Genomic DNA, 17,945 nt, shown 5'->3' with positions numbered 1-17,945 from the left:
AATAGTGGCAAAAGTTTTGAGTCAGTGTGGCGTGAGGTGGAGGTTGACAAAAAGAGATATTCAATCGGATTCTGCTATAGGCCAAGGAAAGTGCAGTATAAGCAACTTCAATTAGTGAACAAGGGAAGGGTGATTATTATGAGGAATTAATTATGACAATATAGATCAAAATGAAAAGATAGCATTTGGAAATAAGGAAAATGAATTTGAGTTCTTGAGAGACAACTACTTTAGGCAGTATGTAAAGGACCGCAAACGAGGATCAAGTTTTAGATCTAATAATTTCATCAGAGGATATGATCACATCAAATAATGACAATGACGTAGAGAACTTTGACATGCAGAAATAAAGAGGTTATGATTCCACTGTATAAGGCCTTGATCAGGCCTATATGAATTTTTGTGCACAGATTTGGTCACTGGGTTTTCATGGTGATGAGGATATGTTAGAAAGGGTCCAGAGAAGATTCACAAAGGTAGATTGCAAATTGCAAAGCTTTGTGAGTAGAGGTTCATGAAGGGTTATTATCAGGTTGATATGGAAGAAATGTTTCACGGGGGGAGGGGGGGGGGAGAGAACAAGAGGCCATTCGTGGAAACTGTATAAGGAGGGTGTAAACAGAGGAGTGAGGAAATGTTTCTTTGCATGGAGAATCATTGGTGAGTGGAATGCATTGCCTGAGTGTATTGTGAATGTGCAAACACTAAATCAGTTTAAGGCATGGTTGGATGAACTTTGTGTGTGACACTGTGTACCTCCCACAATGAGTCTCTGACTCCATGGAGGTCAGATGTTAATAATAACTTCAATGGACTCTTATTAGTACATAAAGAATCGTCAGATTTGTATCTTAACAAAAATAAAGAATGCATCAATATTTACCAAGGTAGATTAGAAGCTGATAGAACAAACACAAGATTATCAGTGCAAGCCAGCCCATCCATTTGAGTAAGTATTTCAGCTTTCATTCTTCTAGTAGCTTCATGCTCACTAAAATATAAAAGAAAATAGCTTAATTATAAGATTTACTTTCTGTTATTTTTACAAGATAATGGGCTGTAATGTTTATGAAGACAGATAATCAGCAAGATCATATACAGAGAGATAAATATAATAATTCATCTATTATTCAGTCTCTCTGGAAGCTAAGGTAATCAAATAACTGTAAAGGAGTCCCATAATGTTACAGTATATCCAAATCCAAGTTTTGAAAACTGCAAGTTTTTTTTTTTTAATGTCAATCCCACCAAAATGTAAACCTATCATACAGAAGTAACACAGGTTAACTAAGCATTAACTAATTAACCGGCCAGGTTGGCCCAGTGATTAGCATATCTGTTCTTCAATCAACCTGTTGCGGGTTTGAATTGCAGCATGCCATGAATGTTTGCTATCGTTTTAGGTGGAAGATGAATTTCATCTCCCAGTGTGATACCACCATCCTGCTAATTGGAGGCCTGAAGCAGCTTGAAAAAGTTTAATGTTTAGTCTCTAGAGTAGGGTTTCAAGGCTATGTAAAAATTAATTTAAAAAAAAAAAAAATATATATATATATATATATATATTAATAGTAGTAGTTATCACATATATATATACACACACACACATATATATAATTGATAAAAATAAAAAACAAAAAATATTCTTACCGCACCCATGGTACAAAATGTACTATAGGTTTGCAAATAACTTTTCACAGGAGCAACATTAAAAAAAAAAAAAAAAATTATATTTCTAGAGAACAAACATATGTTTCCAAGCTACTTTCAGATCTCCAATAAGCAGGGTGGTGGCTCAACACTATGAAATTCATCTACCACTAATACATACCAATTGGAGAGTGCAAGTGCTATTCATTTTAACCAACCAAGACAACTACATATCCTATTTTCAAGGTGTAAAAACCAGCCTCTTTAATTAGACACTAAGAAACAGTATGATAAAGAACTATCAGTAAAATTTTAGTTCAGTACATTTCTTTACTCATTTTCATGAATTAAGGAACATATTGTATTCTATGAAACAATAAGAAAGTATAAATTTTATAAGAATTCAAGAAGGGTTGAGTCAAAAATTAAAATTGAGGATGATTAAAGTAAAGCTCTTATCATATAACAGTTAAATCAATTAAAATCAATTAAAAAAGGAAATAAAAATGACTAAGAATTACAGAAGAATTTCTACATATTAAGTTCAGGAAAAATTTATGCAGGTAAACCGGTTAAGCAAAATTAAGGATGAGAAACTTCATGGGAAAGTAGCTAAGCTTAGGCCAAATAATGGTTGTCAGGTACAGATATTTACTTAAAATGAATGGGTGAGAGATCATTGGAATAGAAATGGGATTTGTATTTATGTTTTGAGAACAGAGTTATTAAACTCAGCTCTACTTTATGCAAATGACATTATACTCATAAATAATAGTGCCTCAAGACAATAGCGCCTCCATAGCGCAATTTGAAGACTGACGGTACATTGTGCTCTTCAACTGGAAAAGGCCTAAGTTCAATTCTCGTTGTGATGAGAGGAATCTTTATATGGGTCTTTTTCAATTGAAGACGAGTTAGCCGATCTGAAATGAAGGTAGCAGGCTTTTTTCTCCCAGAAACTCTGATTTTTCATCCTGCATACAGACAAATCGGCCTTGAGAACAGACACAATTTACAGACAAAAATACTAGTGGTGGTGGTAGTAGAGGGGAGTAGATGGCATTGGTGGGTGTAGGTAATGATGGTAGTGGTGGTTCACAGTAGTTGGTGGATCAAATGGTGGAGACTAAGGGTTTTTAGAGTAGATGCCTTCCCTCAATGAGTCTTTGGACTTCTTGGAGGTGTCACATAATAATAATAATAATAATAAAAAACCATCATGAACCTTCAAGACTAAATGAATAACTGATGTAATAAATTTAGTATAAAAATTAGTATTAAAAAGACAAATATCAAGCACTACAAGCATTCACAAAATATCCACTCTGAAATGGATATTTTGTGAATTCTTGTAGTGCTTGACAGCTGCACAACAGATTAGAGAGAAGAGATATTACCCACTCAGCCAACCTGGAATCATTATCATCATCCTGATATGTCTTCATGGAGTGCAGAGGATAACATGATAGTACACATGATACAATTTAATGGAATAATTAGAAAATGATTAAGCAGCAGGTTTAATTATTTCAATATTTCATCTCTCTCACAGAGACATCTTCAGGAATACAATGTTAAAATTGTAATGACACATAAAAGAAACAATAAGTGGGAGAAATAAAATTAGATTAAATAAAGTCTTATGAGAGGTGCCTTCTATGGAAGCTGTTGGCTAGCCTTAGATGTTGGGTAGGAGGCCTAAAATTTAAAGTTTTGCAAATCTTTGGAAGTTTAATACAACCATATTTATTAAGATTAGGCTGGTTTTTTTAATCTTTTACTGATTCTGAAAAGAGTCTTTCAAGTTTGTATTTACTGTGATGGAACATGATAGTTTTCTTCCATCTGATTCTATGCAAGGTATCCACAGCATGCTCTGCCAGGCATGACTAACTACAGTTGTGGTGGCAGATGTATTTTTTGTATTCTTCTAGGGGGATTTTAGCAGATCTCCCAATTTGACCATAATATGATATGTTGCAAGAACAAAGAACCTTGTAAACACTTCGAACAGAGAGGGGAGGAAGTGGATCCTTAGGAGAACAGAAAAGTCAGCTTAAAATGACGTTTTAAAACAGTGCAGAGATTACATTTCTTTAAAGTTCTGGCTATTTTTTCTGAAGTGCCCCAGATATAAGAAATAGTAATGGCATTGCTATAATCTTTATGTTGAGAGGGATATGAGGAGATGGAAGGGAAAGAAAATTTGTAGATCTTTTTTGACACTGTAACCATTAGACAGGAAGGTTTGGAGAATAAATGCAAGTTCCACTGTAAGAAAAGCTTGAGTAGAACAGAGGCTGGAGACTCTGTTGACAAGGGTTTTGATGGCACCATATTGTTGAGGAGGATGATAGGAAAGTTTATGTATATATGTATCGACCTGTGTGGGTGGGTTTTTCTGAAAACTGTAAAAGAAAGGGTGTTGTTGGGTAGATATGTGATTAGAGTATCTAAAAAAGGCAAGCTGTTATTTTCTTTTTCAATAGTGAACTGGATTCTATTTATATACCAAATAGGAGGTTTGAGACTGGAAGTATCAAGAGCATGTTTTTCAAAATACTCCATATAGAAATTGGCCTGAGGAGAAAATGCTCATGGAGGTACCTTCTATCTGTTTATACAGGGTGATCCAAAAGTCATGCACATCATAAAATGAACTTCAATTTGTCAATATTAGTGACAAACTTTATAGAACTAAATTGTTAAAAACAAAGCTTATAATCATATCTTTATCATATCTTTACAAAGGCAAAAATAAATGGCATTACTAAAGTAAATGATAAAATGGCTGCCTCATTCTTGAATGCAGGCATGTGATCTTTTTACCAACTTGGAGGCAACTCTTCAAAGCATGGAATTACTGACTGTTCTGATTGCTTGTGATGTTTGTTTTCAGTTCATTAATTATATGAGGATTATTTTTATATGCCTTACCTTTCAGGAAACCCCATAAGAAAAAATGTGGAGGTAACAAATTTGATGACCTTGGGGGCCAAAGTCTTTTAGAAATCAATCTGTCACCAAAAAACTCTTTCAAAAATTGCATTGTTTCATTTGATGCATAGCAAGTGGCACTGTCCTGCTGAAAACAGCAATCACATTCTTCAATCTCAAGGAGAAACGAACTGCGTGATGATGATATCTTAGTACAGTGCTCTGTTCAATGTTGTTTAAAAGAAAATAGGTCTGACAATGTGATGATGTGATACTGCACCCCCACACTCTGATTTTCGAAGAATGCAAGGGGTGCTTCATGGAAAACATGAGAATTTTCTGATGACCATATTCTGTTATTTGCTAGTGCTGTATTCACTAAGGTGAAACCATGCTTCATCACTGAAGAAAACATCGTCCAGCTCATGAACTTCATTTTCTTCAACAAATGATTGAAACCATCTACAGAACACAACACATTTTTCCTTATCCAGTGGCTTCAATTCCTGAACTAAGTGAACACGGTATGGAGACAAAGCTTTAATTGTTTGATGCTCTCCAAGTACTGCCATATGATATATACCTGTCAGTGAAGAAAGTTTTCTAAGATTCTTTGAAGATGAATGTTACAACACATTGTGTACTACAGTCATTTTAGCTTCAGTCAAAGTGGAAGGTCTTCTATGCTGCTGTTTGTCTGCAACTGATCCAATTTCCCAAAAGCATTTGAGATAATGGTCGTAATTGTGAGGAACAACAGATTTGGGATACCTCTGATGAAACTCCTCCACAATATTTGCATAAGGGCAACAGGCAAAATAATTCCAAAATAACAACTTGTTGCCCCTGGGAAAGTACCATTTTGCTTTCCTTAAAAGCAAACTATGCAATGGACACCCAATACCCGACATGCAGCAGATAGCTTACACAACAGCAGCCAGTAGTCCTAGAGTGCCACATATAGGCAAAATAAAGTAACTAGTATGGATAGCAAAATTAAAAAGGTCAATAATGTTGGAGGGTGACCCCCCCTTTCTGGCCAATTCCTATGTGGAGCATTTCAAAAATCTTGCTCTTGATACTACCACTCTCAATCCTTCTATTTAGTTAAGATATATTGATGATGTGTTCTCTATTTTGCAACATTGCGAGATACATTAAACTCTTTCCTCCTCCAATTAACAGTCTGCACCCCACAATCCAGTTTACTATTGAAAAAAGAAATTAACAGTAGCTTGCCTTTTTTAGATACGCTAATCATGTCTGCCCAATGGCACCCTTTCTTTTGCAGTTTACACAAAAACCTATCCACACAGGTAGATACATAAACTTTCCCATCATTCTTCTCAACAATATTGTGTCATCAAAATCCTTATCAACAGAGCCTCCAACCTCAGTTCTACCCAAGTTTCCCTTACAGCAGAACTTTTTTTTTTTTATCCATGTATGAGACAGATATGGGTTTGAGAAAGAAACGACCTATTGACATTCTTCTTAAAGAGCTATAGGTTGAAATTTTGGGAAACACATCAAGGAAAAGGCTGTTCCAGAGGATAGAAGTAGATTGAATAAATGATGAAGAGGAGAAGCAGGTTTGATGAGTAATTGTACTGTAAAGGGATATTGGACAGCTGCTGCTCTTGTTTTAACAGGCCTAACAATAAGTGAGGAATGATGTTTTCCAATTCACTGGAGCAGTGACCATGGAAGTACCTGTAGAAGAGAAAGAGAGCTGAAACACTGTGTCTGTGGAATAGAGGTTGAAGTGAGCCTATGAGGGAAGATAATCTATGAGCCAAATTGCTCTCCTCTGGACTACATCAAGAAATTTTAAGGAAATTTTAGGTGCACCACCTCAAATGTGTGAAGAGATAATCAAAGAATGGACAGATTGGGGATTTGTATAGGGTTAGTAGCTGGGTGGGTGTAAAATAGCTTCTTAAGCAGAAAAGAATGCCTAGTTTTTTTTAGAAACTGAGGAAACTACTGATACGATGTGTTTGTGGCAAGAGAAGCCAAAGGTAAATGTCAGTCCAAGGAGAGACGGTTCATCCTGTCTGGTGATATGTATATTACTGAGGATGAGGAAAGGTCAGTTGAGGTCCTTTTTGCAAGAGAAATTATGCATTTTGATGGCATTGAAGGTCACTAATGTCATCCCTGCACCACTAAAGGATGACACACAGATCAGTGTTTAAGGCACTGGCTGCAGATAAGCTTGATGCATGGGATTTGTCAAAGGAATAGGATGAATGAAGAATGCTATTGTCAGTAAAGCTACGGATAGGCTTTGTAGTGATTGAGAGTAGGTCATTTATGCATGAGGCTGGTCTGAAAAGTTCTCGGCTTAACAATGAAAAAAAAACGAATTTATAATTTCAAAATAATTTTTACTTTTCAACATAATCTCCCTTAAGACTAATACATTTATTCCAGTGATGCTCCAGTGGCTCTCAGTAAGATCTGCAAAATACCCCTCTACAGCTGCAATCGTCTCTTGATTCAAAGAAAAACCCTTACCAGCAAGAAAGAGTTTAATTTTTAGGAAGAGATAGAAGTCAGAGGGAGCCAAATCTGGGAAAGAGGGTGGATGTTCCAACAATTCATAGTGAAGATCCCTTAATTTCCCATTGCCAAAACACTTTTGTGGGTAGGTACATTTTCCTGATGAAAGATGATTTTTTTCTTCTGCAAACCAGATCTTTTCTCACGAATGAGACCTAACTTGATTGTTATCCACTTCAACATACTCCCCTCCTCTATCTATATACCACTGCATATGAATTTTTTATTGTTGGAAGCAGTGCTGCAAGTCATCAGGTGTTATCTGCTTCAGTAGTGCTGCTGTTTTCTTCTTTATCTCATCCACTGCAAGTCAGGCTGATAGCAGAGCCAGACTTGCAGGAGAAGATCATCACATAAATTGAGATGTGGATTTTCCAGTACGATCCAGAAACAAAGAGACAATTGATGCACTGGAAAACTCCCATGTCACCAAGAATGAAAAAAGAAGAATGAGCAACTCAAAACAGAAGGCAATGCTGGTTTTTTTTATATCAATGGCGTGGTAATGGTTACCAGAGGGTCAGAGAGTTAAGCAACATTATTACCTTGCGGTTCTGGCCAAGCCGAGAGAATGAGTGAGGAAGAAGAGACCCAATCTGTGGAAGAACAACGCTTGGATTCTCCATTAGGAGAATGCTCCAGCCCACAGTGCACTGTCTGTAAGGCAGTATCTGGCTGATAAGAAGATACCAGTGTTGGACCATCCATCTTACTCGCAGGACTTAGCTCCATGCAACTTTTACCTTTTTCCAAAGTTGAAATCTGCATTGAAGAGCACCCATTTTCAGTCAGTGGATGAGGTAAAAGAGAAAACGGCAGCACTACTGAAGCAGATAACACCTGATGACTTGCAGCACTGCTTCCAACAATGGAAAATTCGTATGCAACGGTGCATAGATAGAGGAGGGGAGTATGTTGAAGGGGATAACAATTGAGTTGTACAATTGTATTACCACATTTTTGCAACCAGTCTCATTGTTTAATAGCCACACCTCGTACATTCAGTTGTTTGATGATGGTGCAAAGTTCAGTAGGGATAAACAATAATCAAGGTGAAGTAGAGAGCTTGCAGGATGATTAAATAGGCTTGGAGCATGGGTAAAATATAATGGATGTCAATTTAATGTGGAAAAGTGTAAAATTATACATTTTGGGATACAAATATTACAAGCTGTGTAACAGATTGAGGGAACTGTACATCAGGAAATTTCTGAAGCCAGGGATCTGGGGTAGTGGTAGATAATAGCTGAAGTTAGAGGACATATTGCTAAAGCAATGAGGGGAGCTCACAGGAATACTTTGTTATCGAAGAACACACTAATAAGCAGAGATAAAGGATTATCATTCATCTTTATAAAGCTTTGATACAACCACATCTGGATTACTGTGCACATGGGTTTCTTGGGGATGAAGTGGTGGACAAGATCCAGAGGCAAGTGACAAGATGGCGACTTGTCTGTGGAATGCTCCCTATGAGGAAAGATTGAGGGTTTGCAAAAGTTGGTTAATGGGGGGAGGATCTAGGGATGACCTCCTTGTTCTGCCCTACTACACTAGGAGGTCATCCCTAGAAGTTGAGTAAGAGTGTGATTGGTAAGAGTGTCAAGACTAATTTTTCACTTGGAGAATGGTGAATGAATGGAATGGATTGCCTGAGTCAGTTGTAAGTGGTTTGTCTGTTAATGGTTTCAAGTAGAGGTATGATGGATATCGTGTTGATCGTTTGGGTCTCCCACAATGAGTCTTAGGACTCAGTGTAGGTGACAATAAAATAATAATAATAGAAATTAATCTGGAAGAGTCCTTTAACTAACTTGAAAGTCTATTGTATCTGCTCTTTTCCTCCTACCCACCAAACTCTGTAATCTACATTCCCTCAACCACAATGCATAACCAACACCTCCAGAGTCCCGATATCACTCTGGTCATTCACCTTACAACCCTCTCTAGTGTTTCTACATAACAATGAAGACTAAGCAGCCAAATTAGAGCACAATAGTTCACGAGGTTGTACCATTGCCTTATATAGATGTACCATTGCCTCCTTATCATAGCAGCAATACGATCTACAGTCTTTGCAACATTTACAATGTGACATGAGAACTTTAGTCTACTCTCTACCATCATTATAAGATCCTGAATCTCATCCATTTCCTGAAATATAGCTTTGGTATGTAGCTTTATATCTTGCACCCCAAAGTGTAACACCTATCATTTATTAATACTGAAACCACAACCCTACTCATCTGTGTAAGCTGAAAGTCTATTCAAATCTTGTGTAGATAATTAACACCAGCAATGCTCTGGATAATACTACCTAACTTTGCATCATCAGCAAACATCTGAAGATCCCCAGTCAATCCACAAGAAATATTATTATCTAAGACCTCTAAGGGAGTCAAGGACTCATCAAGGAAGGCTATTAATCACCCAATTCAGCTGTCATATCTTCTCACAAATTGATTCACACCAGATGCACTCACTACCCCTAAAGGTAAACTATTCCACTCACTCACTACTTTGTGAGAGAAATCTTACCCCTTTCTTGATGTGAACAAACTTAACTTCAATAGGTGTCTCCGTGTTCTCTCCCTACCTTTCATATAATGAAAAATTTCATCATCCTATAACACCCATTTAAAAGTTTATAGACCTCTATCTCCTGTTTGTAATACACATAATCACAATCCATCTGTATAATTTAATTCCCATAATTCCAAAATAATCTTTGTAACTCTTCTTTCCACAGCTTCTTTATCTCCTTGGAACCTGGGGATAAAGAAGCACACAAAGAATCCAGGTGTCTTCTCAAAGCCTTATAAAGAGGCAAAATGACTTCCTTATCCTTGCATGTCAAGGTCTGCTTCAACATCGCAATTATCCTCCAAGTTGTATTTACAAATTTTGCTATGTGACCTTTGAATTTCGAATTCCTATTCACCATTATGCCAAAATCCCTAGACTCATCAGTTTCTTGTAGCATATTCCTGCTAATATGTTGCTAGAAATCTCATCATGCCAAACTGCATAACTTTACACTTACTAATATTAAACTGACAGCCATTTTTATTTGCCCAAATTTCCAGTCTATTCAAATAATTTTGTGCTGGATATCAGTAGCGTGCTTGATTGCCCTGCCTATCATTGCATCATCAGCAAATAATTGCATATCTCCTGTTAGACCCTTCTTAATGTCATTAATGTGTAGAATGAACAACAACAGCCAAAGGAATGAACCTCAGGTACACCATTGGTCATCTTAAATCTTTCAGATTCACACCCACCACATACCACTTTTTGATATCTATCTGTCAACTATCCACTAATCCAAGTCAAGAGTTTATATACCAATCCCATATTCTCCAGTTTATGCAATAGCCTTCCACGTGATATCCTTATCAAAGGCATTAGCAAAATCCAACATTGTCATAATGTATGTATCCATTCCTTTTATCCAACTTGGCTGTAACATTGTTATAAAATATGAGCATATTGATAAAACATGACCTTCCCCTAGTAAACTCATGCTGCTCCTTGCAGAGTATAGCTTGTTTGTCTGTCCATTTCTGTATGTGAGTTCTTACCAACTTCTCTAAAATCTTCACTACCACACCAGATATACTGATAGGTCAGTATTGAAAGTTTTTTTTCACTTGGTTACAATATAATGTATACATTATATATTACATTTATAATGCTATGTATTATGGGAAGGGCCACTACCCAGCCAGTTTCAACCTTCATTGAGGTCTCATCAGTGGGAGCCAGATCCAGAAGTGATAAGGTTGAAGTAATGCAAAAGTTATATTTCCAGTCATGAAATGACTTCACATGCAAACTTTGTTACTTTGTTTGCTTACACTTGGATAAAGAATGAAACCAAAAATATAATTTCTTGCATCTTTAATTTATGATAGGTTGGTAGACCTATCATAAATTAAAGATGTTTTTGCACCATCCTTGTACAATGGAACAATCATACATTCCTTCCATTCCTGTGGTAGGCTGAACATTCTTTTAGCAAATGTGCTGATATTCCAATTTGTCCCTATTGACAAATTCTTATCCAGGTTATGCAAAAATGTCAGAAATGCATGGAAATCTTTGAAAAAAAACACTTTGAGGCAGTATCTGAATGTATTCCCAGTGTTCGAAGAACAAATATGTTGGGAGTGAATGAATGTGCAATTATTAAGCAAGAGATCCACAAGAAGAAGATGATGTGGAAAGAATATTGTCAGAATAAGAGTGAGAGGAGTTATGAAATATATAAAGCTCAGACCAGAAAAGTAACGAGTATTGTGTGGAAAGCTAAATCTGAGTATGAAAAGAAATTAGCTATGCAAGTTAAAGGCAATCCAAAAGAATTTTATTGTTATGCAGCAAGCAAAAGAAAGAATGTATGTGGAAGAATAATGTTAAGAAGAATTGTTAATTAATCAGTGATGACACTAGAGTACCATCTGCATTCAATAAAGTTATTCTTCCACATTGCTGCATAACAATAAAATTCTTTTGGATTGCCAAACTTGCACAGTTTTTCATACTCGGATTTAGCGTTCCACACAATACTCGTTGCTTTTCTGGTCTGAGCTTTATTATATTTCATAACTCCTCTCACTCTTATTCTGACAATATTCTTTCCACATCATCTTCTTCTTCTTCATCTCTTGTTTAATAAAGTTGCACATCCATTCACTTCCAACATTCAGGGCGACTCTGCACATAGTGCGGAGTTGCCCCGACTTGCACCATGTGCAGGTGCAAACTTGACTTACTTGTCTGTTTGCTTACTTGGGAAATAGGATTAAAACCACGTTTTATTTAAAATTGCTTGGTATCTTTAATATATAAACATACCCAAAGTAAAAAACTTTCTACATATATATATATAATATAGTACTAATATAATATAGACATAATATATCTCTTGACTCCATGGAGGTCTGTTAATGAGAATAATAATAATATTTAGGACTGTGTCACAAACTTTGCACTAAATATTAATAAACTTTCTGATAATTTGCGGCCTCAAATTTCCCATTGAATGTATGTATATTTTCTGATAAATAAATGTATTAATTTCATAAGTTTAATTTTATCTTTTGACTAGGAGAGATATTTTGTTATTTCTTGTTTTGTAGATCTATTGACCATCGTAATCTTTCAATGAATGTGATATATTGATTTTCCCTAAATTTTACTGTTTACTAGTACATTTTCAAGTATTTTGTCCCACCTCCGTCTCCAAATGCTGAAGGTATAATTGGATTAACTCACTCTAAGAAAAAAAGGTCAACACATTTTGTGTGCAGCCTGCAAAGCCTTTCCAGTAGTGAATGTGGGACCCCTTGGGAGATGAAAGGTTAAAAATCACTTTTCAGACTGTTCAGACCATTTAAGTCAAATCTCCAATGATACAAATAGAATTCTCATAGTAACCATCTATAAAAAAAGGGAAACAAAAGAATGTGAAAATTACAGAGGAATTTGCATACTGAATGTTTCAGGTAAGATTTATGCAAGCATACTTAAGAAGCAGCAGCTCAGAAAAATTTTGGAAAGTAAACTCAGAGAAAAACAAGGTGGGTTCAGGTGAAACAGGATTTTTCAAGATCTGATTTTTACTTTAAAACAGATATTTGAGAAATCATGGCAACATAATTAGAAAAATTAAAGGCAGAAACTTAAAAGCAGGCAAAATAAATTTATTAGCGATAAAATTTTTGCCTACTTATCATAGGAAAAGAGTGGGTGTGGGGTGCATTCAGCTGGTTTGGAGTGGGACCACTGATCATTGTCTGTGGTTCCATGAAGGCAGCTCAGTACCTTGATATTCTGGATAATCAGGTGCTGCCTATGCTGTGGAGTTTTTATGGAAAGGACCTATGTTACTATCAAGACGACAATATCCCATGCCACAAAGCTGCAGCTGTTATGGAATGGTATGAAGAGATGAACGTTAAATGACTGCCCTAGTCTGTGCAGACCTCAAACCCCTTCAAACGCCCGTGGGACGAATAGAAGCGGTGACTGAGGTCCAGAGCAGCACATCCTCAATCTGTTGCTGAACTCAGTGCTGCTTTGTCTCCATCAAAGGAGGGAGGCTTAACACCTGATGTCTGCCATACATTGATGTAAAACTTCCCTCAAAGGGTGCAGGAGGTGGACATACCCAATATTAGGGTTTGCCTGCTGGTATCAATTGTAAATTACTAAAGCCAGTTGGTGTGTGTGTGTGTGTGTGTGTGTGTGTGATCTTTAATGAACTGTTAAATTTTGGACAAATAATTTCAAAAATGGAGTATGTGGAAAGTTCTTTTGCTTGGTTAGAAAAGTAAATTATACTAGACAGGAAATTGTATTCTTATTTTAATCCTTTACCCAAGTGTGAGGAAAGAAAAGTTTGTACATGAAGTATCTTTACAACTATGCCACTTGTATATGGAGGCAGATGCCTTCCCATCAGATTGCTCTAGTACCCCATAATGCACAATACATTTGTTTTTGGATGTGTTTATTGTTATGCAATATAGGAAGGGTCACAACCAGATCAGTTGGCCTTTACTGAAGTCTCATCAGCAGAAGCAAGACCCATGGACTCAGAGCTAAATCAATGCAGATGCCATGGGTCATGAAAATAGAATATATTAAAATGTAAAAGAAAAACAGCTAAGCAGAAATACATACCTTCCTCCATGGGCTCTATGGCTCATTAATGAATCTAGCTCATCAATGAAGATAGTAGATGGAGCATGGAACTGTGCGAGCTCAAAAAGTACCTTAAAAAGAATATATAATAATAAGTTGTGTATAACATATAACACTATTCATAAATATAACTCCTTCATATAATATTAAGTAGTAGATACTTTAAGTTTGAATAATTTCATACATACTCCTCACAAGAAATAAGAGGATGGAGCATACTAGTCGGATGGCATGCACTTATGAACCTTGGGTGCTGATCTCCAAAAGTAAAAATATTCACATTATAATTTCATATTGTAAAAAATATTTTCCTACTTTTTAAGGAACTAGAGAGTCTATCCTTAAACAGCAGGACATACGGTCTCCAAAATCTATAAAATGGAGCAGTACTTCTGAGGAGGCTACATATAACTTAAATGTGATTATTCTTGATATGTTAAATCCCCAAACAGATTTATTAACATGCACAGAACACAATGGGTGTGAACGAATAAAGTAACACTCCCTTATCAAACAACTCAACAACATAAGTTAGAATATATAATAATAAGTTGTGTATAACATATAACACTATTCATAAATATAACTCCTTCATATAATATTAAGTAGTAGATACTTTAAGTTTGAATAATTTCATACATACTCCTCACAAGAAATAAGAGGATGGAGCATACTAGTCGGATGGCATGCACTTATGAACCTTGGGTGCTGATCTCCAAAAGTAAAAATATTCACATTATAATTTCATATTGTAAAAAATATTTTCCTACTTTTTAAGGAACTAGAGAGTCTATCCTTAAACAGCAGGACATACGGTCTCCAAAATCTATAAAATGGAGCAGTACTTCTGAGGAGGCTACATATAACTTAAATGTGATTATTCTTGATATGTTAAATCCCCAAACAGATTTATTAACATGCACAGAACACAATGGGTGTGAACGAATAAAGTAACACTCCCTTATCAAACAACTCAACAACATAAGTTATCATATCATCATTGGATTCTGGTTCGAGGATACGTAATGGCTGGTCAGCGAATTTAGTGCTCCTGTAAAATTGGTGATTTTTGTCTGTTTTTATTCATCATCATCATCATCAAATTCCTGACATGTACCCTCAAGGGGTGTACAGGGTATGATAGTACTACATGAAAAATTTACATCATTACTAACTTCCTATCTACAATTTTCCTATAAATCAGTCTGTTACTTGTCAAGACTTCAACATTATCAGATCTTATATTTCTATCGTCTAAGGCACTTTGTACCGTATCATTCCACCTATATCTTGGTCTTCTTCTGGGTCATTTTGCTACCAACCTGGCAGAGAACACTTGTTTTGCTAATCTTTTCTCTCCCATTCTATTTAAGTGACCATACCACCTGAGATTCGCTCTGCTAATGCATTCCTGGATGCTGACAATGTCAAGTTCTTTCCTAATATCCTTGTTTTTAATATGATATTGCCATTGATGCCATCTGTTCACGCCACTAATCTTTCTCAGGACTCTCATATCTGCGGTCTCTAGTCTTTGATCAAGTGTTTTACTTCTAACGCAGCTCTCAGATCCATAAATTAAAACTGGTTTGAACACTGTCTTGTATACAGCTAATTTAGTGTTCCGACTAATTTCTCTCTTATTTAATATGAATTTATTCAATTGACTTACCACCATACCAGCTTTGCTGATTCTATTGTCTATTTCAATATTTAATTTACTATCTTCACTAAAAATCGTGCCTAAGTAGCTGAAATGTTTTACTTGTTCCACAGGTTCTCCATTCACAACACAGTTGACATTTTCAATGATTGTGCCAATTCTCATTGTATTTGTCTTTTTATTGCTAACCTTCACACCATATCTATTACAACAGTTATTCAATTTAGTCATAGAATCTTGCAGACTTGTAGCAGATTTATTTAGAAGTATAATATCATCCGCATAAAGCAAAGAGCTGACATTAACATCTCCAATTTTGATATCATGTTTAATGCCACTTTCCTTCATAATGTGATCCATATAGATAATGAATAACAGAGGGGATAATGTACATCTTTGTCTCACACCAGATTGAACATTAAACCATCTTCCTGTACTTCCTTCAATTCTAACTGCTAACTTACAACTCAAATAAAGACTAAATATTGCTTGATATAATGCCCCATTGACACCATATAACTCTAGCATATTGAATAGCTTCTCTCTTGGCACCTTGTCATATGCCTTTTCCAAATCGACAAAACTTAAATACAGATCTTTGTTATATTCCCATGCTTTCTCGACTATTTGTCGTAAAGTGAAGATCTGATCCTGACAGCCTCTATTTGGCCTGAATCAAGCTTGTTCTTCACCCAGCTTTTCTTCCACAATTCTTCTCAACCGTTTCTCAAGTATACTTGCATAGATCTTGCCAGGAACACTCAGTAGGGAAATACCTCTGTAATTCTCACATTCAGTTTTATTTCCATTTTCATACATGGGTACTATGAGAGCTCTACTCCAATCATCAAGAATTCGTCCCTCTCTCCAGGCTTTCTGAACTATGCAGTGCAGTCACTGTAAGACTTTTATATTACCATACTTCCGCATTTCTGGTCGAATATCATCTACTCCTGCTGCCTTTCCACATTTCAAGCCTTTGATGGCTTTTTCTACTTCAAATATGGATATGTATTCCTGACTGCATACCTGGCCAGTGTTTTTTACCACTGTGCTGTCATCATTGCTTGTTTCATTTAGCAGCTTTTCAAAAAGTAATTACTCCATACTTCACAGATATCTTTTTCTCCCATTTTCATGTCACCTTTATCATCTCTAACTCCTTTTGCAGCACTCTTTCCTCCATTCCTAAGCTTCTTCAACAACCTCCAGAATATATTGCCACCTTCTTGATATTTATTTTCTATATTCTTGCCAAAGTCCTCCCATGACTTTTGTTTAGCTAGTATTACACAGTGTTTAGCATTCTTGCATTTGTCTCTGTATTCTCTAAGAGCACAAGCTGACTTATTTGCCAGGAACTTTTGATATGCTTTCTTCTTTTCCTTTACTGCCTCTTTAACTTCCTGTGTCCACCATGGAGTTCTAATTTTTCTATCCTTGCAGACAACTTCACCACATGCCTCTCAAGCTGAATCAATCAGGGTTTTCTTCAAGGCTTGCCACTGAATCTCCAAGGTTTGATTCCTGTTCTCAAACTCTTTCATTTTTTTTTCAATAATCTTTCTGTATTTTAGTCTACAGTTCACATCTGAGAGCTGCTCAACTTTTATTCGCTTTGAAACTTTCTTACATGTTATTCTTTTCAATATGAAATTCAATTTTATCCTGCTCAAGACTAAATAGTGATCACTTCCAATTTCAAATCCTCTGTACACTCTGGTGTCCTGCACCAGGGAGAAAACATCACTATCAACAATAACACAGTGAATGAGACTTTTCTTATTCCTTGCCTCTTCTCTCCATGTGAATTTGTGCACATTTTTATGTTGGAACATGGTGTTAGTAATAACCAATCCATGTCCTGAGCAGAAATCCAACAAATATTTGCCATTACTATTAGCTTTGCTCTCTTCTCCAAATTTTCCCAAAATATTTTTGTGTCTCACAATCATTTCCTACTCTGCTATTTAGATCCCCAACAAAGACCAATTTTTCCTGTTTCATTGCATCAGTTGCTTTTTCTAAAGCCTCAAAAAATTCCCTACCATCATTTTTTTTTTTTGGTTTAACCAATAAGAATTAAATTTGGTCAGCTAAATCCATGGTGTATTTAGTATTTTATCACATATTTTTATTAAGATATTTAAATATTTAGTATACGTTTAAAATGGTGCCAAAAAAGGGCAAGAAATGTAATGCTAAAAAAAAAGAACCGCATGCGAGAACAAGAAGGTTAGCCCTGCTAACGAGGTTATTGTACACATGGAGGAGGTTAATGAAAATGAATTAACCACTAAAATAGCGAAGTTGAAGCAGATCATCAGAGAAACAATGCGGGAATTGCAAAAAGTTGAGACGTTTAAATGAGCATAGGGAGAAAAAAAAAATAAACAGGAAAATAAGAAACAACAAAGCA

At 35.9% G+C, this 17,945-nt stretch overlaps 1 protein-coding gene across 2 annotated transcripts in view; it reads right to left on the bottom strand.

The window, feature by feature from the left end:
• The window catches only part of LOC150100422 (katanin p60 ATPase-containing subunit A-like 2), a 279,460-nt gene that overhangs the window by 86,951 nt on the left and 174,564 nt on the right, over window positions 1-17,945 (bottom strand). For both annotated transcript variants that reach the window (XR_016549239.1, XM_090402560.1), the window contains exons 13-14: window positions 13,843-13,934; window positions 884-991 (exon numbers count right to left, since the gene is read on the bottom strand). Coding sequence is in view for 1 of the 2 variants with exons in the window: in XM_090402560.1 (XP_090258686.1) it covers window positions 884-991; window positions 13,843-13,934 (200 nt within the window). In the remaining variant the exon portion in view is untranslated. The remainder of the gene's footprint in view (window positions 1-883; window positions 992-13,842; window positions 13,935-17,945) is intronic.

This window comes from Typopeltis vanoorti, chromosome 13 (genome assembly GCF_054136105.1).
Source record: "Typopeltis vanoorti isolate ZY-2024b chromosome 13, IOZ_Tvanoo_1.0, whole genome shotgun sequence".
NCBI lineage: Eukaryota > Metazoa > Arthropoda > Arachnida > Uropygi > Thelyphonidae > Typopeltis > Typopeltis vanoorti.
The sequence above is the reverse complement of the archived record's forward strand: the minus strand, read 5'-3'. Positions and strand labels throughout refer to the sequence as shown.